This window comes from Aquarana catesbeiana, linkage group LG07 (genome assembly GCF_042186555.1).
Source record: "Aquarana catesbeiana isolate 2022-GZ linkage group LG07, ASM4218655v1, whole genome shotgun sequence".
Taxonomy (NCBI): Eukaryota; Metazoa; Chordata; class Amphibia; order Anura; family Ranidae; genus Aquarana; species Aquarana catesbeiana.
In genome coordinates, this window is record NC_133330.1 from 22,287,234 (window position 1) to 22,314,081 (window position 26,848).

The 26,848-nt window shown below is 44.0% G+C and overlaps 2 protein-coding genes across 2 annotated transcripts in view; one reads left to right on the forward strand and one right to left on the reverse strand.

Moving 5' to 3' along the window:
• The window catches only part of PLXND1 (plexin D1), a gene marked incomplete at its 5' end in the record, with an annotated part of 200,134 nt that extends 185,550 nt beyond the window's left edge, over positions 1 to 14,584 (forward strand). Inside the window, 3 exon segments of the mRNA XM_073591756.1 lie at positions 9,403 to 9,543; positions 9,652 to 9,726; positions 11,304 to 14,584. Of these exon segments, the coding sequence (XP_073447857.1) occupies positions 9,403 to 9,543; positions 9,652 to 9,726; positions 11,304 to 11,420 (333 nt within the window).
• Positions 14,585 to 18,528: 3,944 nt separating this feature from the next.
• H1-8 (H1.8 linker histone) lies at positions 18,529 to 25,290 on the reverse strand. The gene is made up of 5 exons (XM_073591348.1): positions 25,187 to 25,290; positions 22,947 to 23,233; positions 22,518 to 22,650; positions 19,209 to 19,252; positions 18,529 to 18,891 (listed from the first exon to the last, which is right to left on the reverse strand). The coding sequence occupies exons 1-5, from the start codon at positions 25,236 to 25,238 to the stop codon at positions 18,622 to 18,624; spliced, it is 786 nt and encodes a 261-aa protein (XP_073447449.1). The 5' UTR covers positions 25,239 to 25,290; the 3' UTR covers positions 18,529 to 18,621.
• Between the last annotated feature and the right edge of the window lie 1,558 nt (positions 25,291 to 26,848).

Sequence of the window (26,848 nt, forward strand, 5' to 3'; positions counted from 1 at the left end):
TCCGTTCCTGCTATTTACATTTAGTGCAGTGCGTCCTGCTCACAGTGTTCAGCTAGATCCGTTCCTGTTATCTTCTAGACTATTTACATTTAGTGCAGTGCGTCCTGCTCACAGTGTTCAGCTAGATCCGTTCCTGCAATTTACATTTAGTGCAGTGCGTCCTGCTCACAGTGTTCAGCTAGATCCGTTCCTGCTATTTACATTTAGTGCAGTGCGTCCTGCTCACAGTGTTCAGCTAGATCCGTTCCTGCTATTTACATTTAGTGCAGTGCGTCCTGCTCACAGTGTTCAGCTAGATCCGTTCCTGCTATTTACATTTAGTGCAGTGCGTCCTGCTCACAGTGTTCAGCTAGATCTGTTCCTGTTATCTTCTAGACTATTTACATTTAGTGCAGTGCGTCCTGCTCACAGTGTTCAGCTAGATCCGTTCCTGCAATTTACATTTAGTGCAGTGCGTCCTGCTCACAGTGTTCAGCTAGATCCGTTCCTGCTATTTACATTTAGTGCAGTGCGTCCTGCTCACAGTGTTCAGCTAGATCCGTTCCTGCTATTTACATTTAGTGCAGTGCGTCCTGCTCACAGTGTTCAGCTAGATCCGTTCCTGCTATTTACATTTAGTGCAGTGCGTCCTGCTCACAGTGTTCAGCTAGATCCGTTCCTGCTATTTACATTTAGTGCAGTGCGTCCTGCGCACAGTGTTCAGCTAGAGCCGTTCCTGCTATTTACATTTAGTGCAGTGCGTCCTGCTCACAGTGTTCAGCTAGATCCGTTCCTGTTATCTTCTAGACTATTTACATTTAGTGCAGTGCGTCCTGCTCACAGTGTTCAGCTAGATCCGTTCCTGCTATTTACATTTAGTGCAGTGCGTCCTGCTCACAGTGTTCAGCTAGATCCGTTCCTGTTAAATTCCTACTGACCGGCAGGCTTGTCTGGTTACAGTATATAAAGCTACCTGAAGAAAATTACAGGTGTTCTATTTGATCCTATTAGTACCACGGTCAGGCAGCTAGACTATTTACATTTAGTACAGTGCGTCCTGCTCACAGTGTTCAGCTAGATCCGTTCCTGTTATCTTCCTACTGACAGGCAGGCTTGTCTGGTTACAGTATATAAAGCTACCTGAAGAAAATTACAGGTGTTCTATTTGATCCTATTAGTACCACGGTCAGGCAGCTAGACTATTTACATTTAGTACAGTGCGTCCTGCTCACAGTGTACAGCTAGATCCGTTCCTGTTATCTTCCTACTGACAGGCAGGCTTGTCTGGTTACAGTATATAAAGCTACCTGAAGAAAATTACAGGTGTTCTATTTGATCCTATTAGTACCACGGTCAGGCAGCTAGACTATTTACATTTAGTACAGTGCGTCCTGCTCACAGTGTACAGCTAGATCCGTTCCTGTTATCTTCCTACTGACAGGCAGGCTTGTCTGGTTACAGTATATAAAGCTACCTGAAGAAAATTACAGGTGTTCTATTTGATCCTATTAGTACCACGGTCAGGCAGCTAGACTATTTACATTTAGTACAGTGCGTCCTGCTCACAGTGTACAGCTAGATCCGTTCCTGTTATCTTCCTACTGACAGGCAGGCTTGTCTGGTTACAGTATATAAAGCTACCTGAAGAAAATTACAGGTGTTCTATTTGATCCTATTAGTACCACGGTCAGGCAGCTAGACTATTTACATTTAGTACAGTGCGTCCTGCTCACAGTGTTCAGCTAGATCCGTTCCTGTTATCTTCCTACTGACAGGCAGGCTTGTCTGGTTACAGTATATAAAGCTACTTGAAGAAAATTACAGGTGTTCTATCCCAGCTTAGTGCAGCTACAGGCCATTAGTATGTCTGGAAGGCCAAGAAGGAGAGGCAGACAGTCACAAGCCAATAAGAGAGGGCAAGCAGGCTCTGTGTCTAGTGCTGGTCGTGGAGACGGTGCATCCTCATCAGCACGTGGCCATGGGACACGCTTGGCCTTTTTTTCGGCAGCTGGCCATGTTGAGCCGCAACATGCGGAAGACTTGGTCGAGTGGATGACCAAGCCGTCCTCATCCTCCTCATCCTCTCTCACCCATGCCCAGGGTGCTTTGTCTGGCAAAGCAGCGGCCTCTTCCCTCAGCTCAATGTCATCAGTGACTCCTTCCCTAGCTCCACCATGTCCTCATGAGGATTCCCTCGAACTGTTTGACCACAGTGTTGGGTACATGCTCCAGGAGGATGCCCAGCGTTTGGAAGGCTCTGATGACGATACTGAGCTCGATGAAGGCAGTAACATGAGCGCGGACAGAGGGGGTGCCCAAGAAGGACAGCAATCTGGCAGTCATGCTCCCCCTGCTGCAGCATACTGCCAGGTTTGCTCCAGTGATGAGGAGGGAGGGGATGATGAGGTCACTGACTCAACGTGGGTGCCTGATAGGAGAGAGGAGGAGGAGGAGGAGGAGGAGGAGGAGGAGGAGGCGGCAGCACATCACCAACGAGGCAGGATGCCCTCCAGGGGCCAGCCTAAGGGCAGCACATTGACTGCATCACACCCCAAAGCTCCACATGTGCAGGGCGCTGCAGTCTCTGCGCGTTATTCAAAAAGTTCTTTGGTGTGGGCCTTTTTTGAGACGAGTGCATCAGATCGCACCGCTGCTATTTGCAACATATGTCTCAAGCGTATCTCGCGTGGCCAAAATATCTCCCGCTTGGGTACCACATGCTTGACCAGACATATGTTGACCTGCCATGCAGTTCGTTGGCTAGCGTATCTAAAAGACCCACACCAAAGAACAAAGAGGATCTCTCCTTGCTCCTCATCAGCTGAGATTTCCAACCCCACTAGACCTTCAGTCCTCTCTGAGACCTGCAGTGAGAGGAATGAAGGTGTAGAATTAGGTGTGTCACAGCCAAGTACTTGTGGGCAATCTGCTTTTGGTACACCGACGTCAGATTGTACCAGGCAAATTTCCCTGCCCCAGCTGCTGCACCGCCGAAAGAAGTTTGCTCCCAGCCATCCACATGCCCAGCGGTTGAATGCTAGCTTGGCAAAATTGCTAGCACTTCAGCTGCTGCCTTTTCAGTTGGTAGACTCTGCCCCCTTCCGTGAGTTTGTGGAATGTGCGGTTCCTCAGTGGCAGGTACCCAAACGCCACTTTTTCTCACGGAAGGCGATTCCGGCTCTCTACCGGCATGTGGAAGGCAATGTCCATGCCTCGCTGGACAGGGCGGTCAGCGGTAAGGTGCATATTACCGCTGACTCATGGTCCAGCAGGCATGGACAGGGACGTTACCTAAGTTTCACGGCGCATTGGGTGACTCTGCTGGCAGCTGGGAAGGATGCAGGACAAGGTGCAGTAGTGTTGGAGGTTGTTCCGCCACCACGCCTCCAAAATGCTGATTGTGACACACCTCTCTCCTCCACCCCCTCCTCTTCTTCTTCCTCCATGGCCTCTTCCTCGGAACCAGCGGTGCTCCGTAGGCGTTCAAGGGGCTACGCAAGTACGCAGGCCAAAAGATGCCATGCGGTGCTTGAGCTGGTGTGCTTGGGGGACAGGAGCCACACTGGGGCAGAGGTTCTGTCAGCTCTGCAGGGGCAGGTTCAGAGGTGGTTGACGCCACGCCAACTTAAGGCAGGAATGGTGGTTTGCGACAATGGCACCAACCTCCTCTCTGCCCTCCGACAGGGACAAATGACCCATGTGCCCTGTTTGGCTCACGTCCTTAACTTGGTGGTGCAGCGGTTCTTGGGCAGGTACCCGGGCTTACAGGATGTCCTGAGGCAGGCCAGGAAAGTCTGTGTGCATTTCCGCCGGTCATATAATGCCAGTGCTCGGCTGACGGACCTCCAAAAGGAGTTTAACCTGCCCAAGAACCGCCTAATCTGTGACATGCCCACCAGGTGGAACTCAACGTTGGCCATGCTGCAGCGGCTGCACACGCAGCAGAGGGCCATCAATGAGTACCTGTGCGACTATGGCACCAGGACAGGGTCAGGGGAGCTTGGTTTTTTTTCCCCACGCCAGTGGGCCATGATCAGGGATGCATGCACTGTCCTGTCACCATTCGAGGAGGCCACGAGGATGGTGAGCAGTGACAGTGCATGCATCAGTGACACTGTCCCCCTTGTCCACCTGTTGGAGCACACGCTGCGTGGAATAATGGACAGGGCACTTGAGGCAGAACAGAGGCAGGAAGAGGAGGACTTCCTTAGCTCTCAAGGCCCCCTTTATCCAGACAGTGTTCCTGCGTGCCCGCCGATCACACAGGAAGAGGACGAGGAGGAAGAGGAGGAGGAGGAAGATTGTGTCAGTATGGAGGTGGAGCCTGGCACTCAGCATCAGCAGCAGTCTTTAAGGGATCAGTCCCAAGAAACACATGGACTTGTACGTGGCTGGGAGGAGGTGGCTGCGGACCATGTCGTTCTTAGTGACCCAGAGGACTCCGGACCGAATGCCTCAGCAAACCTACGCTGCATGGCCTCCCTGATCCTGCAAAGCCTGCGTAAGGATCCTCGTATTCGTGGTATCAAGGAGAAGGACCAATACTGGCTGGCAACCCTCCTTGATCCACGTTACAAGGGTAAGGTTGCGGACCTTATCTTGCCATCGCAGAGGGAGCAGAGGATGAAACATCTTCGGGAGGCCTTGCAGAAAGGTCTGTGCAACGCGTTCCCAGAGACTGGGAGGTTACAAACTCCTGTTTCTGGACAACGTGTTGCCGAGGCTTCGGTCAGTCAAAGAAGGAGCGGTGGAGAAGGTGGCCGTCTGACCGATGCGTTCAGACAATTTTTTGGTCCGCAGCCCCAAGGTATGATCGGTTCCAGCAACCATCGCCAGCGTCTGTTTTACATGGTGCAGGAATACCTAGGGGCAAGATCAGACTTGGACACCTTTCCCACCGAAAATCCTCTGGGTTACTGGGTCTTGAGGATGGATCACTGGCCAGAGCTTGCACAGTATGCAATTGAGCTACTGGCCTGTCCTGCATCCAGCGTTCTTTCGGAACGCACATTCAGTGCTGCTGGAGGCGTGGTAACCGATCACAGGGTGCGTCTGTCCACCGACTCGGTCGATCGGCTGACCTTCATAAAAATGAATGAGTCTTGGATCACCACCAGCTACCAAGCACCTGATGCTGATGTAACCGAATAATTTTTTTTGAAATCTCAGATCCCTTCAAAGACTGCCTATGCTGATGCTGAGTGACTATCCCTGAGTAATTATCCTCTTCCTCCTCAATCATCACGCTGATAGCTTGTAAGAACATTTTTGGTTCTGGGCGCCACCACCAGTGCCTAAGGCACAATTTTTCAGCCCCTGTTTAACAGGGGCGTGTAATTACAATTTTTGATGTAATACTTTGCAGCAGGGCTCGTTCCTGCATTCCAACTAGAGTGTCTGTGAGGGGTTGCAGTGTTGTGGCACCAGCACCAGTGCCTAGGGCCCAATTTTTCTGCCCCTGTCTAACAGGGGCGTGTAATTACAATTTTTGATGCAATACTTTGCAGCAGGGCTCGTTCCTGCGTTCCAACTAGAGTGTCTGTGAGGGGTTGCAGTGTTGTGGCACCAGCACCAGTGCCTAAGGCCCAATTTTTCTGCCCCTGTCTAACAGGGGCGTGTAATTACAATTTTTGAAGCAATAATTTGCAGCAGGGCTCGTTCCTGCGTTCCAACTAGAGTGTCTGTGAGGGGTTGCAGTGTTGTGGCACCAGCACCAGTGCCTAAGGCCTAATTTTTCAGCTCCTGTTCAACAGGGGCATGTAATTACAATTCTTGATCTAATATTTCACAGCAGGGCCCTGTGAGGGCTTACAGTGTTGTGGCCACAGCAACACCTAAGGCCCAAATTTCTGCTGAGTATATAGGGCAGGACCCTACTTTCAAACATCTAACTTACAAACGACTCCTACTTGTAAACGGAAGGAGACAACAGGAAGTGAGATGAAATCTACCCCTAGGAAGGGAAATTCTCTCCTGTAAGAGTTAATATGGGAAAACAAGTTCTCCTTTCCACTGATGCTTTCCAATCCTTGTTCCACAAAAAAACCCAAATTTTCAAAAAACATTTTTCATTGGGACAAAAAAGTGAGGTGAAATCTTCTGAAGAGGAGGAAAGACAGCAAAACAAATGTCACAGGGGTGATAACCCTTCCCTATGTTTTCCAAAAAGCTTAGAAAAGATTTTTTGGCTGGAGCTAAACACGTTAAAAATGTTCAAAATTACAAACAGATTCTACTTAACAACAAACCTACAGTCCCTGTCTTGTTTGCACCGCCTGTATACTGCTGTTCAGAGTATATAGGGCCTGGTGGCCCCACACCTTTCCTTATTTTAATTTGGGTGCGGGGTTCCCCTTAATATCCATACAAGACCCAAAGGGACTGGTAATGGACTGGGGGGTACCCATGCCGTTTGTCTCACTGATTTTCATCCATATTGCCATGACCCGACATGACATTAAACCCGCAAGCAGTTTTAAATGAGATTTTTTCCTTTAAAAATGACATTTGGTGCAGGGACTGTTCTAAACATGGGAAACACGCGTCACTTTACAGGCATACTATAGACACCCCCCAGGTACGATATTTAAAGGAATATTTCACTTTTTTTTTTTTACTTTAAGCATCATTAAAATCACTGCTCCCGAAAAAACGGCCGTTTTTAAAAGTTTTTTTTGCATTGATACATGTCCCCTGGGGTAGGACCCGGGTCCCCAAACCCTTTTTAGGACAATACCATGCAAATTAGCCTTTAAAATGAGCACTTTTGATTTCGAACGTTCGAGTCCCATAGACGTCAATGGGGTTCTAACGTTCGTGCGAACTTTCGGTCCGTTCGCGGGTTCTGGTGCGAACCGAACCGGGGGGTGTTCGGCTCATCCCTATCCAAAAGCAACACAAACCCAAATAAGAACACTCCTCTTTAGCAGGGCTAGGGAAACCTAGAACCCCCAGCACGTTTTTATTTCTATGTCTCTTTTTGAAGTTTTCTTTCACTTCCTGTTTGGTAAAAACCTCAACAAATTTCTATGGATGCATATCTTGCATCCAGTTTCTCTCTCCCTGCTGCTCCTGCCCACCTTTTTATTGCCAGCCAGGAATTGTTTTGTATTACCCAAAAGGAGCAAAAAGTAGCCGATCCTGTGTAAAATGACACCTGCAGATAGTCCACAAGTGTCAGTAAATACAACATAGCAATCTATTGTTTCATTGTATTTACTATTTCATTCATATGTGGATCAAAGGCACGACCTGCATATGACATAAATGTTAAAGAAACATAATAAATAAAATTTTTAAAAAATTATTAGGTAAATGAATTCCTATTTAACCCATTTAGTTAACCATAATCAGTCCTAATTAACTCCTTCATCCCCTATTTATTTTTGTGCTTCTTTTTTTTTTATTTCTGTTTTTTTTTTTTTATATCATCTGCAATGACACCAGTTAAAGAAAGAATACAAGTTTTTGATTAAGATAAAATAAAAGTTTTTTTTTAAATATTTTTATTTTATTATATTGCTTATTTTTTTTCATCTATTTTTTATCGTCTGCAGTGACACCAGTACAAGTTTTTTTTAAATAGAATAAAAGTTTTTAAATATGTATTATTTAACCCATTATTAACCCGTTGTTAACCCTAATTAGCTCTAATTAACTTTATTCACCCCTTAAATATAATTTGTATGCTGGTTTTTTTTTTAGTTTTTCTTTTACTTTTTTTTACCATCAATACCAAATTTTTCATTTGTTTTATTTTTTCAGTGTCGATTAAAAAAAAAAAAAAAAAAAAGTACATAGTTACATAATTAGTCAGGTTGATAAAAAAAGATGCAAGTCCATCTAGTTCAACCAATAAAGGGGGGGGGGAATTACACAATCCCAAAAATACACAGAATTTTGAAAAAAAATTGCTACGCTTTGTACCAGAAACAAAGCTACTTTTTCTAAAACTAACACCCATTAAAATTATAAAACATTTTTTTTTTGCTTGCAATTTTTGTGTATAGATTAATTAGAAAAAATACTTTTTTTTTGTTTATCTGTCTATATTGGAGGCTTTTTCTGTCATGATACAAGGAAGTAAATGGCGTTAAATTGGCAGTAATGCACACAGAACTATATGGTGTTAAACTGGCAGTAACGCATGCAAAACAATATGGCGTTAAACTGGCAGTAACGCACACAGAAGTAAGTGGCGTTAAACTGGCAGTAACGCACAAAACGACATCACGTTAAACTGGCAGTAATGCACACAGAACTATATGATGTTAAACTGGCAGTAACGCACAAAACTATATGGCGTTAAACCGGCAGTAACGCACACAGAACTATATAGCGCTAAACTAGCAGTAACGCACAAAACTACATGGCGTTAAACCGGCAGTAACGCACACAGAACTATATGGCGTTAAACTGGCAGTAACGCACACAGAACTATATAGCGCTAAACTGGCAGTAACGCACAGAACTATATGGCGTTAAACTGGCAGTAACACACACAGAACTATATGGCGTTAAACTGGCAGTAACGCACACAGAACTATATGGCGTTAAACTGGCAGTAATGCACACAGAACTATATGATGTTAAACTGGCAGTAACGCACAAAACTATATGGCGTTAAACCGGCAGTAACGCACACAGAACTATATGGCGTTAAACTGGCAGTAACGTACACAGAACTATATAGTGTTAAACTGGCAGTAACACACAAAACTACATGGCGTTAAACTGACAGTAACGCACACAGAACTATATGGCATTAAACTGGCAGTAACGCACACAGAACTATATGGCGTTAAACTGGCAGTAATGCACACAGAAGTAAATGGCATTAAACTGGCAGTAACGCACACAGAACTATATGGGGTTAAACTGGCAGTAATGCACACAGAAGTAAATGGCATTAAACTGGCAGTAACACAATCAAATAGACGGTGTTCAACTATCACTACACTGACGCTATCTGAACTGTCCCTACTCTAGCTGCACACTATGCAAAGCTGAATGATGGTCCTTCTCACTACACTCACACTATCCCTAGACTGACACTAAACTAATATTCTACACTGACAATTGAAGCAAAATAGCACAGTATAGCACACTAACTAACTAATAGCACTGAACAGAGCCCTGTTCTATCTCTCTCCATGTCAAAATCACACTGAAAATAGCTGCCATTGAAAGAATACTTTTATACTGTGGGGCGGGAATGAGCCATGATTGGATAAAGTCATGATGACAGCAGCCAGCGCGCCGGAGTATAATTATGGTGGGCGGTCCGCAAGCGGTTAAAGTCTACCTGATTTCTAGATAGCGGAATGCAGCCTATAAGCTTGCTAAGAGGTAGTGACATCATCGAAGCCTGGAAGATAATTCAATCTCTATATATTTTTTTTTTTTTTTTTTTTTTTTTTTCAGGACTCCCCTACCAACAAGCTGCTGTACGCCAAGGAGATTCCGGAGTATCGGAAAATCGTGCAGAAATATTACCAGCAGATCAAGGAGATGAGCCCGCTGAGCGAGCAGGAAATGAACGCCCACCTCGCAGAGGAGTCGCGGGTAAGATGGCACCGACAATACGCCCGCTTATCACCAGCCTTACCTCCACCTCTACAGCAGGTGCAGGTCACTCTTTCTTCTCTAACTTGTAAATTTTTTATTTTTCAGAAATACCAAAACAAATTCAACACCAACGTCGCTGTTGCAGAGATTTACAAATACGCCAAAAAATATCGCTCGCAGGTAAGCATCGCTTTCAGTCAAATTCAATTAGAAAAAAAAAAAGATAAAACATTGAATAAAGAATTATATTAAAAAAAAATTAAATTAGAATCTTAAAGCAGACCTCCCCCCTAAATTAATTTTAACCACTTGAAGACCAGGCCTTTACTGCACTTTTTGTTTACAAGTTTAAATCCGTGTTTTGCTAGAAAATTACTTATAACCCCCAAACATTATATATTTATTATTATTTTATATATATAATGATTTTTTTATTTTTTTCTATTCATTTTATTTACTTTTTTTTTCCGTAGAGACCCTAGGGAACAAAATGTCAATTGTTGCAATTTTTTATGTCACACGGTATATGTGCAGCGGTTCTTTATAACACAATTTTTTTGGAAAACATACTTTGTAATGAATTGGAAGAAAAAAAAACACAATATATTCCCCCAATTTTTTAGTCTAATATGAAAGATGATGTTATGCCGAGTAAATAGATTTGTCAAGGCTTTTAATGCCTTTACAGGTTACCTGTTTAGAGCTACAGAAGTGGTCTGGTGCTAGAATTATTGCTCTCACTCTAATGTAAACATCCCTTGTAATAGAAATAAGGATGACAGGTCCTCTTTATGATGAGATCTGGGGTCAAAAAAGACCCCAAATTTCTCCTTTACCTAAAAAAGCAAAAGATCAAAAAATATTTTTTTTGATCTATTGCTTCAAAAAAAATAAAACGTTTTTTACTTTCACCCTGGACAGGAAGTGACGAACATTGCTCCGGTCCTCCTAGGCAAAAGAGGCAATCGAGGATGATCTAGTCTTTTATGGCCTCTGTGACCAGCCGGCCGCACCGTTCGATTGTTTCTCGGGCTTACCGTTTCCACCGGCTCGCCCGAGAAACACCGGCGACCGGTGGGGGGGGGGCATCCCCTCCTGCTTCTTCTGAAAGCGTTCCAGCGGCTCATGAGCAGCTCTGAACACTTTTGAAGAGAAAGCCGGCAACTGCAAAGAAAACAATACCGGGGGTTATGGTTGATATCTTTAGCCATAATCCCGGTAAACCACTTGCGGCCGGCAAGTGGTTTATCTAGCAGTGTCCCCCACCCTCCTCCTTCTCTTATATTTGTGTATTAATTTAATTCTATTTCTTTCTTTCATTTTATGTATTCCTGCCATTTCTGCTCCCCTAACATCAGAGCTCAGTGAGCAGAGAGCTGGTGACTGCCAGCCGCCGGCTCTCTGCTCTGCTCCCACCCCCACTATAGCACTGGGCTGTGCAGGGGGCTGGAGCGGTTGGCTCAGGCTCTCAGCAGCTAGCTGAGAGGCTGAGCTGGGTGCCAGTCCAGGGTTGCGGGCAGATCCCGGCTTTATTGTCGCACTCTTGCCTGAGCCCGGACCGGGTCTGTGACGTCAGCTGACAGCCCGCCATCTGCTGAAAACGGGTCAAAGGACTCCCGTGATCCACAAGATAAGTACTGCCAAATGAGCTTTGGCAGTACACCTCTTAAGTCTGAAATGGTGCAAATAAAGTTCATTGTTGGGGCCTACCTGCATAAATGAATAATCAAATCTGAAATCTGTCTCCATTTCAACAGATTGTCAGCGCTCTAGAAGCCAACCCTGTCACCAGACGTGGCCAATTACAGCACAAGTTTGAGCAAATGATAATCCTGATGGAGGACGATATCTACACGTGTAGCAGCGAGGCCTAGCAGAGCCCGGGTGGAGGGAGCCTACAACAATGGAATTAAATTGGCTTCAAGAACTCTAAGTCGCCCCAGAAAGGCGGTCATTCGAAAACTATGTAAACCACAATTGCACTCTGCAAGCCACGGACAGCTCAGCCCTTAAAAAATAAACTTGGCCGGACCTAGAAGGCTTGGGTGTGGATAGGATCCTGGGTGGCTTGTGTCTCCTTTGTTACACCCAATGGGTCTTGGAGGGTTTGACGTTCTTTGGGTCAGTCGCAGGATTGGCTGACTGTAGTCATGTGATACATTTACCGAATACGGGACTTTGCACTGTAGATGGAACTCCTTGTCCTGTTTAGAACTGGCATAGACCACGAACAGGACGGCGCTGCATAATAGGGGACAACCACTTGCTAAAGATGAGTTAATGCGCTAAGCTTGTCCGCCGCAGAGTTCGAATGCCAGCAGCTCCCGGCTACACCGCCGCCGCTGCTCTGCGAGTGCCTTAATACCAGCTGTCTCAGGATATTATAAGGGAGTACAGTGCTCTTTACAGGATCCCGCGTCTCCGTGGGGGAATTTTGAAACGCACGGGAGTGCCGGGAGTGAGCGCATTTCGAGTCCATTCCAGAGAGTTCTAGAAAAAAAAAAAAAAGAAAGAAAATGGAATATGTTTTTGTATAATGCACTTTTTTTCCTTAAGTAGAGCAAATTTTAGACAATCCTCTGCTTCCTCATTAGCTTGCAAAACATGGTGGGGGTTTTAAACTAGCAGTATGTGATAAGATAGCAAACCTGTCCTGATGGCAATACGGGTGCTGCCATTATCATGTTCATCACCTGGCGAGACAATGACCTGGAACAAGCATGCAGCCAGTGAAGATACCTCAGCTGCTATCAATTTCTTCAAAACATGGGCAATGGTAGTCATCCATGTGTCAGTCGTGACAGGTTCCCATCTTCAAATTATCTAAACTGGGGAAATGTACAACTTCAGAGGTTTAAAAGAGAACTCTAGAAAAAAAAAAAATACAATATTCTGCAGTTAACATATCTCCAGCAAAGTTGTGCTTCTATACCTCATTACCAACTAGCCTTTACACACAATGCAGTTCAGTCCAACAGCAGCCAACTGTAAAACCTTTGGCAGTAGCAAATAAAAAAAAGTGCAGTTGACCTGCAGTTCTTTATTAAGTTTTCTGAAGATGGTAACTAACCTCAGAGTTACTTGAGGCCATCATAAATAATTACTGTGACAAGTATTAGGGCCCATTCACACTTGTGCATTGTGATGAGTATGTTAATGGAACTGCTCCATGTGTGGGGTGTTCCGGTACCAATTATTGTGAAAGGAACCCCAATTCAGCGTAGAGGGCAAGGCATAAGGAACTTTAAGGTCATCTGCTTTTTGTTCCCATTCAGTTTGGTAAATTGGATGCCCACTCATAATGAGTGGACTGCATTCCTTGGCCTCTCATTCATAATGAGTGGACTGCCTATATTGGCCACTCGTTTAGAATGAATGAACTGCCTATATTGGCCACTCGTTTAGAATGAGTGGACTGCCTATATTGGCCGCCCATTTAGAATGAGTGGACTGCCTCCAGTGGCTGATCATTCGGCATTAATGGACTGCCTCTGTTGGCCACCATTTCGGAATTAATAGACTGCCTCCGTTGGCCACCATTTCTGTATTAATGGACTGTCTCCGTTGAGCGGACTGCCTTCATTGACCACCCATTCCTAACAAGTGGATTGCCTCTGTAGGCCACCCCTTCAGGATGAGTGGACTGCTTTCATTGGCTGCTCATTTGGAATGAGCAGGTTGCCTCAATTGGCCAGCCGTTCGGAATGAGTGGACTGCCTCTGTTGGCCGCCTGTTCGGAATGAATGAACTGCCTCCGTTGGCCGCCCATTCCTACTGGGTGGCCTGTCTTCACTGACCACCTATTCCTAATGAGCAGATTGCCTCTGTTTGCCACCCCCTTCAGAATGAGCAGATTGACTCCATTGGCTGTCCTTTCGGAATGAGTGGACTTCCTCCGTTGGCCACCCTTTCAGAGTGAGTGGACCACCTCTATTTGACGCTCGTTCGGAATGAGTAGACTGCCTTCCTCAGCCGCCATTTCGGAAAGAGTGGACTTCTTCCGTTGGCTGCCCATTCCTAATGAGTGGACTGCCTTCGTTGGCTGCCTGTTCGGAATGAGCAGACTCTGTTGGCCATCCATTCCTAATAAGTAGACTACCTTTGTTGGCCATCCATTCCTAATGAATGGGCTGCCTTAATGCATATTAACACACGCCACAGCTTGCATTAACACTCCACAACAGATTGCTTAAGTATGAATGAGCCCTTAAACTCCATGTGTTACTGAGGGAATCTATCACAGTGGCCACCTATAGAGTCATCTCTCTGCTCTGGACTGCAGAACATAATTGCTTCAACTTAATGACCCTTTGCAGTTGGTGTGTTTTTTGACTCGTTACCATAATAGTATGTTGGGGTAACCAATATCTGAAGAGTATGGGTGTCGAAGTAACAGGTAGCTGGCTACCACATACTTTATAGCCAATGCCGGCCACAAAGAGATGTAAATTTAATATATGATGTATGACATAGTATGCAAAGCTGTGACTATCTGTTGAGCAGAAGCGTTAGATATTAAAACCGTCCAGTCACCTACATACAGTTCAGGCAACATTTAGCAATGTTTGGAGAAGGCAGCCAATCAGTTCACTAGGAGCTAGTGACATCAGAGAGGCAGCCATTTTATCAGACAGGCCCATAGGCCACAGTGGACGTTCCTTTACAGAACGTTGGCCAATACAGTTCAGAATGCAATGTTGCACTGGCCTTCGGTGGGTCTTAAACCAAAGGTCAACACCAAAAGATTTCAGAGAATATGAACTCTTTGCAATCAGATCATGGATCTGTGATTTAGCCAGCTGTATCTACCACTATTAAAATTGTATCCCCTCGCTGTTCACCTGCCGAGGGATATCCAAGTGTGAAATTCAGAATCAAACCCTTAAGCGCCTCTGATGGTAGAGGCCCCCCCACTCCCTATGAGAAGTGGAAGATGCACACTGTATGTATATGTATATAAGTGAAATCTTGTTCTAATTGGGTTCATATGTTCTATTGTGAAATGTTTCATTTGTAATAAAAAATATATTTAAACTGTTGTGACTTGTTTGTATGACCTTTCTGATGTATAATGACTCCCCCAAAAAAGAAACAGTCTTATACATTATAGCCGGGATAACACAAAGTTAGTTTTCCTAGCATTCGTCATCTACGAAAGTAATGGATCTTATGAAATATAAGGCTAAAGCACATCTAAAGTCCAAATATTTAGTCGTGAAGAGAGGTAGAAAAGGGTTTGTGGCCCTTCCAAGGCTATTCATCCCAGGGGCCATTGACAGATTGATAAATCCAAGGTTCTGCAGTTGATACTTGAACAGTGGCTAAGGGGAAAATCTTTGAAATTAATATACCTGTTAAACCCGCCATATAGGATGGTGTTTAGCTCCACTTGGAAGGATTTTCTGTTCCTGTTGTGTGACAGAAAGAGAAGGAAAATCTCTGCTATGGATCTAACCGTTTCATACTCTAAAGACTGGTACACACTATCAGATTGTTAGCCAACCGAGCGTCTGATTTTTGACAAAAGCGCGTGTGCCTGGATCTTGTCTTGCATACCAACGGTACACAATTGTCGGTCAACAAACCCGATTGTAGTGACGTACGAGGAATTTCAGCTCTTGAGCGCCACCCTTTGGGCCCCTTCTGCTAATTTCGTGCTTTGTCAGCATTAATGTGTGTTTGTACTTTCAACTTTGGTGTGACGGACTTGTGTACTGACCATCAGAAAATCTGACAACAGACTATTGTCAGCTGCCTAAAATTTACTAGCCTGTCATCCACATTTGTTGGCAGAAAGTTGCACAATTGTCAAAAGGAGCGTACTAACCGTCAGATTTTAGGACAACAGTCTGTCAACAGACAATCCCCTGCCAACAATCTGATTGTGTGTACGAGGCTTTAAGCCTCGTACACACTACTAGTTTTCTCAGGTCAGAGATGCTGTACTAACAATCTAGTGTTAGTACAATCCCCCCTTATCTGACAGGGGGACAGCCCCCCCCCCCGCCAGAACACTCCAGTCAGTGCTCTCAGCCATTGGGCGAGTGCAGTTCAGAAAACAGTTTTCGGTCTTGACCCCTTTAACAAAAACCAGCTGAATAGCCAGCTTCCATCAGACCGGCTGAATGTCAGAAGGTTTCTATTAAACCAGCCAATGTTACCTGACATTTGGCCCATGTGTACTAGGCTTATGTGTTGGCCGATTTATGTAGGATATTCTAAACATCTGTTGCAAGTATCTTGTGGACTTTGTGCTGGGACTCCAATAAATGCATCTCTGGATGAACAGGAGTTGCTGTGGGAATAACTCTAACAATTCTCAAGCCTTATTCCTACAACTATAGCACTACCTTGGTGCCGTGACTCGGATCACAGCACCAATGTAGTGATATAGTTGTAGCGATGCGGATTGATCATTATAATGCGAGTTATTTCCGCAACTCCATTCATCGCGAGAGATGCATTTATTGAGTCCCAGCACAGAATAAAGTCCACAAGATACTTGACAAAAAGCCAACAGAGCTGTTGAAGGCTGATATTCATTGTAATATTTACAAAGTCCCAGTTATCACCAATATCCTAGCAAACTGAGACTACAATCCAGCATGTGTCCAATCTATACTCTGCACCTATATAGCAAAAAAAACAAAAAAAAAAACAAAAAAAAAACAAACGCACTACATAAAGCAGCCAACATAGACATGCTTTATAAAAGGCCAAGTTTTGTGCACACACACCTTTACAATCTGAAAGGGATAAGGTATAGTAACAATACAAGAGGGCCCTGCTCTTAGGAGCTGACAATCTAAGGGTGGGGGGGAAAAAAAAAAAGTGGGGATGAGTTGATGGAAGAGAAAAGTTCAGTTAGCTGGAGGCAAAATAGGCTTCCCTGAAGACTGGAGTTTTCAGGGATCGGAAAAAAAAAAAAAAAAAAAAAAAAAGTAGCCAGGAGTAGGAGAAATTGTTAAAATAATTTATTATACATTATTTTTTTATTAGGGTTTATCAGTGCCAATGCTGAGTGTTTGCAGGAGTACTTGTACACTCAGGGATGATCGGTGCAGCAGCAATGGAAGTTATAATCACCGATCTCCCTGTGTGGCTTTCAATAAAAGCAGCTGAAAGCCGCTTCTCTCCGCTGCTTTATTGAATGCCACACAGGGAGATCGGTGAATATAACTTCACCTGCCGCCGCACTGATAACCCCCGACTTCCCCCCCCCCCCATATCCTCCCCCGGCTCCCCTCTGTGCTCCTCCGGTCAACATCCCATCAGTACTGCATATTACGGTCACATGACAAAAAAAAAAAAAAAAAGTATCGTAATGACAAGTACTGGGGGGGGGGGGTACTTTTACTCGGTCTTAAAAAGTGGTATCGGTGCAACCCCAAATATACACACACGTTGTGCTTATAAGTTTATATACCCTGGCAGAATTTATGATCAAAGCCATTTTTCAGATAATATGAATGATACACAAACTTTTCACTCATGGTTAGTGTTTGGCTGAAGCCATTTAACTGTTTACTCTTTCTAAATCATAATGACAAAAAAACCCTACCCAAATGACCCTGATCAAAAGTTTACATACCCCAGTTCTTAATACCGTGTATTGCCCCCTTTAATATTGACAGCTTGAAGTCAAGTGGATGAGGCCCTTTATCTTCAGATGGTAAAGCTGCCTATTCCTCTTGGCAAAAAGCCCCCAGTTCCTGTAAATTCTTGGGCTGTCTTGCATGAACGGCACGTTTGAGATCTCCCCAGAGTGGCTCAAATGATATTGAGGTCAGAAGACCGAGATGGCCACTCCAGAACCTTCACTTTATTCTGCTGTAGCCAATGACGGGTCAACTTGGCCTTGTGTTTTGGACCAGTCATGTTGGAATGTCCAAGTACGTCCCATGCACAGCTTCCTGGCTGATGAATGCAAGTGTTCCTCCAGTATTTGATAACATACTGCATTCATCTTGCCATCAATTTTGACCAAATTTCCTGTGCCTTTGTAGATCACACATCCCCAAAACATTAGCGAGCCACCTCTGTTTCACAGTAGGAATGGTGTACCTTTCATCATAGGCCTTGACTCCTCTCCAAGTGTAGCATTTATGGTTGCGGCCAATAATCCTCAATTTTTGCCAGAAGGTTTGAGGCTCGTCTCTGTGCTGTTTGGCATATGGCAAGTAGGATACTGTGACATGTGTAGTAATGGCTTTTTGCTTGCGACTCGACCATGCAGCCCATTTCTTGAGCATCTTAAAAAAACAGCCACAACACTTTTTTTTATATATATATATATATATATATATATATATATATATATATATCCCCCCCTTTCCTGTTTTGTACAGTTCAACTACCTTTTCCCTCAGATCCTTTGACAATTCTTTTTGCTTTCCCCATGACTCAGAATCCAGAAATGTCAGTGCAGCACTGGATGAAAGATGCAAGGGTCTGTCAGGAGTCCAGAAACTCATTGACCTTTTATACACACTAGAAAGAAGCAAACAGATCACAGGTAATGGTTACCTTTAATAGCCATTCATTCAACTTTGTCAACTTATGTTCATGTTATCAGGCCAAAAATCACCAGGGTATGTAAACTTTGATCAGGGTAATTTGGGTAGTTTGTCATTAGGACAGCCAGACACTATGAGTGAAAGAAAAGTTTGTGTTATTCATTCTCTGAAAAAATGGCCAAGAAATCAACTTCTGCCATGGGGTATGTAAACTTATAAGCACAACTGTATAAAAGATTATAAAAAAAACCACCACAAGGGAGAATGGTCACCTAGGCATTCTGAAAACCTCTGGTAGCTCATCCAAACACCCCTTCAGATTTTCCAGAAAGTTCAAGATTAAACAGTACATTTTGTATTAAATACTTTATTGAAATTAAAATCCATTTTATATTTAAATATCTGTTGCCACATCAAGTAATGCATTCCAAAACTTCTAGTAGCTCAGCCAAAGCATCCGATGGGACACAACACATTGAGCTTTTCCATAAAAGCCACATGATAAAAGTTAAATACTTTATTCAAATAAATTAAAATACTTAATGTGTTGCCAAATAAGTCATTTCTTCCCTTTCTTGCTGGTTTTGGCAGTGTCATTTTCTTCAGAGTCCTTTAAGGCTTTTGTTATCCCCTCCTCAGCTTTTTCTTTCTTAGCTGGTTCTTTCTTGGCTTTGGTCTCCCCATCTACCTTCTTGGCTTTGGTCTCCCCATCTACCTTCTTGGCTTTGGTCTCCCCATCTACCTTCTTGGCTTTGGGCTTTTTGGCTGCTGCTGGGGCCTTTGGCTGTCCCTCAGCATCTTTCATGGGTTTAGAGGCCTTGGGCTTCACCTAAGATGGAGAGAAAGATCAGTCAATGGGCTGCAGAGGCAATCAATGGATGCCAAGATATTCTGGTACAGGCATTACATGCAGCACTTTATCCCCCTTCCATCGGTTCCCTCTCCCCAAATAAAAGTGGTATGAGAGATATGGACTGCAAAGCCAAAATGGTTTAATGTTCAGGAGCTCTCAGCACCCTAGGATTCCTCCAGATTGCTAGAGGTTCTATGAACTGTGTATAGTTGACCTCCCATCTAATGCATTTTAGAATGGGTACACCCTTTCTCAAGGTTAACTGAAGCTCAAGAACTATCTATACTCCTTACCTCAGCAGACTTTTCCTTCTTGGTGGCCGCTTCTACTTTCTCACCTGCAAAATAAGTAAGCCAGATTGAAGTAAGCTTTTCACACTATGAAGGGAAAACAAAATATGAACACTAGTAGAGATCAACTTTGTAGAAGAACATTGAATCTTGGTAGTCTTGTCTTTACTGTCTTCAACTAGTGTTCTTCACACTGTTTTAATCAATGAATGCAGCCAAACCACCTCCCCTTGTGTGCTGGGGGGGGGTTCAGAGAATGCTACCCCCAGCAGTCATCCACTTTTGCCAGCCATGTCTTCAATACAGTAGGATTCCCAGTTTGCCTTCCCTGGGCTGCACTGCTCCTGAATGGCCGCTAAAGCTAGCCAATAGCAGCCATGTCTTAACTTTGTAGAAAATGAAACTGTTGATTGAGCGCAAGACTGACAAAAGTGTATGTTTAACTGAAAGTGTTAACCCAAGTGGAACTACGCTGCATCTGAGTGCCACAAACCAAAAAGGCCATTTAATTTTTAATTAAACTCTCCATCCAGGTCCATGCTTTCAAAGCGCTTTCTCAGCAAAATAAAAATACCCCCTAGTATTTCAGGCTATGGCCATCTTTAGTAAGGGGCAGATGAATCTTGTAGCATTTACATCCAAGAATCCCATCTGCCCTTCGCTCAGACACAGGATGGTGTGCTTAGCTGGGAAAACCCCTCAAGACTCTTGGGATGTATGAAGTCATTTGCCTAGGTCTGAAAACCAGGCAACAACTTAAGCAACATTGACTTTTTTCTTAAGAGTGAAGTTCTGCTTTAACTGCTTCCCACCCACCATATAGTAAATTGACATCCTCCCATCACATTCGGTGCTGCGCTGTCCTTGGGACACAGGGCATGACCGATCACAGAAGAGAGCCTGTGACTTATGCCCTTAACCATGTGACCAGCCCTGTCCAATTACAGCCAGTTATTGGCATTCCTCCCCTCACACTGACAGCATGAGAGGAGAGCTGGTAAGCTGTATTCCTCAGCAGAGACATCTGCACTAATTAGTGCAGCCCCAACAGTGCTACCAATGCGTAGTGCCTCCCATCAGCAAAGGAGGGAGGAGCAAATCTTTAAATATATATATAGTATTCAGACCCCCTTAAAGTTTTTAACTCTGTTATATTGCAACAATTTGCTAAAATCATTTAAGGTCATTTTTTTCCTCATTAATGTACACACAGCACCCCATATAGACAGAATAGTTGACATTCTTTGCGGATTAAAAAAGAAAAGCTGAAATATCACATGGTCCTAAGTATTCAGACCCTTTGCTGTGACACTCATATTTAACTCAGGTGCTGTCCATTTATTCTGATCATCCTTGAGATGGTTCTACACCTTCATTTGATTATACTGATTGGACTTGATAAGGAAAGCCACACACCTGTCTATATAAGACCTTGCAGCTCACAGTGCATGTCTGAGCAAATGAGAATCATGAGGTCAAAAAGAACTGCCTGAAGAGCTCAGAGACAGAATTGCAGCAAGGCACAGATCTGGCCAAGGTTACAAAAAAAAAAAAAAAAAAAAAAAAGATTTTAGCAAATGGCTGCAATATAACAGAGTGAAAATTTTAAGGGGGTCTGAATACTATTTTAAAGATCTTACCATGCAAGACCAAAAGCCAAATTTACAGGAAAACTAGGCAGAATCCACCTGGATACACAAAGTAGGCGATATGTAGTTTTACCAAGACATGTCAAAGTTGCAAAATTCTGTTCATTAGCTTTTTTACCCTCAGTCATTAAGGAGTTAAAGTAGAACTAAAAAGGCAATTTTTTTGGAACATTAACCCAAAAACCATAAAAAAAAAAAAAATTGCTGCACATTTGCCATGTGTATGTTAGTTGGGCTCAGAAATAGCTATATCTAGGTTTGTCAGGGTCAGTATATTCTGGGTAGGATGCAAAACTCATGCTTTTTTTAATACAGACTTGTTTGTTTATGCATTTGTCCCCTGCGAGTAGAGAAAGGCTCAAAGGGGTTGATTTACTAAAGGCAAATCCACTTTGCACTTCCAAGTGCACTTGGAAGTGCAGTCATTTTAGATCTGACATGAGGGGAAGCTCTACTGATCTTATCATCCAATCATGTGCAAGCAAAAAGGTTTTCATTTTCCTTACGTGTCCCCCTCGGATCGACAGCGACTGCACTTGTAGTGCAAAGTGTATTTGCCTTCAGTAAATAAACCCCCCCCCCCAATGTATCCCCTCCATTCAGGAGAAAATGGGTGAGCTGCATGGTGACTGACAGCCAATCAGATCTGGTGAATGGAAGCCTGGAGTCCCCATTGTTGGTATGAAGCCTAGGGGCTCTTGGCGAGAGCCCAGTCTCTACTGGGAGAACAGGGGGGTGTGCCTGGGCACACCCTAATCACTGTGGGAGATGCTGTATAATACGCACTTTCACCCTGAAAAAATAAAAAATATATAGAATGGGGTGTGTTATACGCCGATACTGCAATTTGGGCTGCCTAGGAAGGGGGAACGAGAGCTGTCAGATTACACAGCAAGAATCCCCTGTTTACTCAGCGGCCTCTGTAATAGCAAGTCCCGCCTTCTGGGCCGGCATTGGACCACTGTTCTGTCCATCATAGAAGCCTGGACTTAGTATAAGAGAGGCCGCCAAGTAAACAGGAGATTCTCGCTGTATGTAATCTGACACTGCTTGTCCTGCCCCCCCCTCCGAGGCAGCAGTATTCTGAGGTGAGGCTGCAGATGGGCACTGACCCTTATTTCGCTTCAAAGTTCTTTATTAAAAACGTAAGTATTTTTCCTGAAACTTCCCTCCTAAAATGAGGGTGCGTGTTACAAGTTGATAACTACAGTAATTTACCAGCCCCTTCCTTTTCTAAATGAACACTCAACTAGGTTTACTATGCTTCAGTTTGTAAAAGGGAAACAAAGCCGCTCAGCACAGAGCACTATTCATTCACTGTCCAGCTGAGGCTGCAGAGAAAGGCATGTGTGTGTTTGAGCTTTGGGGGTGCTCACCCTAAAGCAATAGGCTGCTTACACCTATGAGGTCAAGTATATGGGGCCACACAGATAAAGCCCCACTTCTGTGAGAATGCATACAGCCAATGCCAAGGGGTGGCTACATTAAGGTTATGGCCCCCCCCCCCCCCCCCCCCCTTGGAGAGAAGTAGTTTAGGATTACAGAACACCTTAGCTCCAAACATTAAAGTTTTGTTTTTTTTTTGATGGTCAAACACCCACCCACACCACAGAGCCAACAACTCCGCAGCAGAGGTAGACTGTGCAGAGGTTAGCTCACTTGCCTTTCGACTCTGTAGGCTTCGCTTTCTTCACAGCCTCTTTCTTGTGCTTCTCCTTTGGCTGATTATTGGGGTCCACATTCTCCGATCCTGTACTGCTGCCACCCTCCTTAGTCTTTGGTATTGGTTTTGCCAGCTGGTGGTAAAGAGTAACCCAATTATTTCAACTCCAACCATAAAACATTCAGTTGTATTTTATTTTTAACCTACACCCCCCATACCAGCAAACCATAAACTGACTAAGGTTTGAGAATCCGCCCCCCCCACACTTTACAATAGAGTCCAGTTACAGTTTTATCAAGACAGTCTTCCCATTTCTGGTAAAGCCACTAGTGTTGAACGGAGTCCCATCTGCTTTCCCCATTTCCAGGAACAGTTTTGCTCATTTTGTCATCGAAAAAGGAGCCCCAAAAATCAGACTTATACACACACCTTAAAGCGCCCAGTGGCTCCAGTAGCACTGGAGTTTGGTGGTCGGACAAGGATTCCCTTCTCTATCCCCTTGTTCAGAGCAGCCCTAAGCAGAAACTTAAGCCTCACGGGGTCCACAGTAGGATGGGCAGCCAGAATCCTAGCGCGTATGGCCGGCACAGAGGTCCCCTTCCTCTCAGAGTCCTTCTTTAGGGCCTCCACCACCATGGCCAACGTAGTAGGGTGACCCAGGGTCTTCATCTTGGTTGGCTTTGGAGCTTTTGTGGCCTTGGTTTCAGTAGCAGCTGCTAAGATATAATTGGAAGGACATAAAACACATTAAGTGATGGTGGGGGCAAAAACTATTGCAACATACTAGCGCTTCTACACCAGTCCCAATAGAACACACCCACCCCATTTTGAGGACAGGAGATGCCCCCTTAAAAAAAAAAAAAAAAAAAAGGGGGGACTAAAGCAGCAAGTTCCTAGGCAAGGTAGCAGAGAGAATGATGTGGTCCAAGGCACCACAAGTAATTGGCCTCCATCCCAAAATTTGAACAAAAAGTTTGGTCAGCAGGACTTTGAACGAGGCCAATCGCTATATAGAGTAAGCATGTGGGATATAAAAATATCAATATTATACATTCAATATATACCACTGATCTCAATCCACAGAAGTGTCGGTTTAAAGAGGAGTTCCACCCAGGGGGTCCTAAAAAAAAAAAAAAAAAAAATTAAAAGTCAGCAGCTACAAATACTGCAGCTGCTGACTTTTAATTGGACACTTGCCTGTCCATGGGCCCAGCGATGTGGGGGAATCGAAGACCCGCTCGTCGTCATTTCAACTGTGGGCGCCGGGCTGTGGCTTCACAGCCTGGCACCCACTGCAAATGCACAAGCGGCGCCGCGATTGGCCGCTCAATCACCTGGGACCTGTAATGGGTCCCAGATGATTGACAGGAGGGAGGGAGCAGAGCCAAGTCCTTCCTGTGCCGAGGGGGAAGTGATGTCACCAGCCCAGGCAAAGGAAGAGGCAGACTATGAGGTAGCACCTAGCAACAGGCATTTAGAGGTAAGTGGGAAAAAAAAAAAAAAAAAATCCAAATTTTTTTTTTTAGAATTTGGAGGTATTTGTTTTTTTGGGTGGAACCCCGCTTTAAGGTCACCTACATTTGCACATTAACCTTGGGGAATCCACAGTGCTCCCTGCTTGTCCACATGTCAACCTCAGCTCCCATGCTAGAACCTTCTAACAGCTCTGATCCTCTGTTCACATCTATGCAGTTGACATGAGTATTTATAGGGATGTCCAGCCTGCCCCCTACACCCATTACTTACTCCTATTATAGCATATGGTTATGTTTCTTTATAGATCACCATTGCATTCGCCCCTGAAGAGTTTGTATACCCCCCAACGAAATGCAGACTTACATAGATGCATGATGTCCATACAGACGATTTTATGTGTCTTATATTGTTTTACTCTAGGATTTTCCAACACCATCCTGTGGCCCATGTTGTGCAGGACTCGTCTTTACCCCATAATATGCCAAGTACCATGGCGTCGATATTTATATGTGGTTTTTAGCATGCCCTGTGTTTATGCGATTCTGTGTCATTCAGTAGCTGTACATGATTTCACAAGGAAAAAAAAAAAAAAAAAAAAAAAAAACCCGTCGGAACCCATTTTAGGCAAGGTAGCAGTGCCCCCATCCATCTCCATCAACTGACTCAAGGTTGCAGTGAGCAGAGAAGCCATCCAATTTGCATTATCTGTACTGGCTTCTCCACATCACCACCAAATGCCTACAGTAGTCAAAGCCGAGTTTGCTTTTAATACTTAGATTAAATAGGGTTTTTGGTGCTCAGATGCAGTAAAGATCCACTTTAGTCAGAAGTGCGCATGCAACACCTGGTTGTTTGCGTTAATCTAACAAGCCACCCTCCACTGGTGATACATCTCACTTTTGTTTCCCCAGTCACTACAGAGAAAGAAGCCTTCAGCTGTGCAGTTTGTGGTATTCAGCTCTAACTGGTAGGCTTTGACCAAGAGAGAAGAACCATGGAGGACCACCACCATCATGCAATACTACAATGCAATAACCACCACAGCCAGTATATGGAAGGAGACAAACATAGCTACAACCATGTACATTTATTGCTGCAAAACACATTTTATCTACAACATTAAGACTATAGAAAAGGGGGGGGGGGGGGGCTACATTACACCTTATCATTCACAGTCCAACCACTGATCTTACCTGGAGCCTCTTCATTGTCCTTGCTAGCTGCAGCAGCCTTCTTTGGAGCCATCACTGAACCAAATGATTAATTTCTGACAAAATCACAGACACTGACTATACCCAAAGACAGCCCCTCATCAATGCTTTATACACCTGCTGATCCTCACCCATAAGGTGCGTAACAAGGATCACCTGATCAGATGGAGAGCCCCTGGTCTCAGCCTAAATGTTCCTCATTAGCTCTCACCTGTCCACCTGCCCTGTCAAAGCCTAAAGCTGGCCATACACCTATAGATTATCTGCAGATTTTCTATGGTTAGATGGAAAAAGTGCAACAGATTTCTCCATGTTCGCTAAACTGTGTGGGTGGAGGAATCTTCCACTTTTTCCATCTAACCATAGAAAATCTGCAGATAATCTATAGGTGTATGGCCAGCTTTAAGCTGGCCACAAATTATACAATTTTCTTATTCAATTCCCTTTAAATTATTTACCTTCAACTATGTAGTGCAATGGCCTGCCTGATTACATACAAATTGAAACTGTTTACGTTTGACCTCCTATTTTATGGTTTTGGTAAATCTAAAGGAAAATTGTATAATGCATGGCCAGCCTAACTCCATCTTTTCTTTCACTTTAAATTGTTTGGGCCAGCTTGGTAAGCTGTTGTTGAGGGTCCATTCACACTGAATGCGGCTTTGAAAACGTGCAACTTCACTTGGAAATCACACAATTTCAAAGCCGCATTTCAGTGCGACTTGGCTGATGTCTCATCTCTTTAAACCCGAACTCATATGAATTACACAGGTTCTGAGGCTAATTTAATGCAGATAGGGCACCAAATGAGTTTAATTACCACCTTAATCAGCCACAGAACCTGTGTAATTAATATGTGTTTTAACCACTTAAGGACTGTAAGATTTGCCCCCCTAATGACCAGGCTATTTTTTCGCGATACGGCACTGTGTTGCTTTAACTGACAATTGCGCGGTCATGCGACGCTGTACCCAAACAAAATTGACATCCTTTTTTTCACACAAATAGAGCTTTATTTTGGTATGTGATCACCTCTGCGGTTTTTAAATTTTGCTCTATAAACAAAAAAAGGCAGACAATTTTGAAAAAAACAAAACAATATTTTTTACTTTTTGCTATAATAAATATCCCAAAAAAAAAATGTAAAAAAACGAATTTCTTCATCAGTATAGGCCAATGTGAATTCTTCTACATATTTTTGGTAAAAAAAAAATCGCAATAAGTGTATATTGATTGGTTTGTGCAAAAGTTATAGGGTCTACAAAATAGGGGATATATTTATGTCATTTTTATTATTATAATTTTTTTTTACTAGTAATGGCGGCGATCGGTGATTTTTAGCAGGACTGCGACATTGCGGCTGACAGATCGGACACTTTTGACACTTTTTTGGGACCATTGACATTTATACAGCGATCAGTGCTATAAAAATGCACTGATTACTGCACAAATGTAACTGTCAGGGAGGGGGTTAACACTAGGGGGCGATCAAGGGGTTAAGTGTTCCCTGGGAGATGTTTCTAACTGTGGGGGGAGGGGATTGACTGGGAGTACAGAGAGATCACTGTTCCTAATTACTAGGAACAGACGATCACTCTGAACCAGGGCCAGACTGGCCTACTGGGATACTGGGAAATTTCCCGG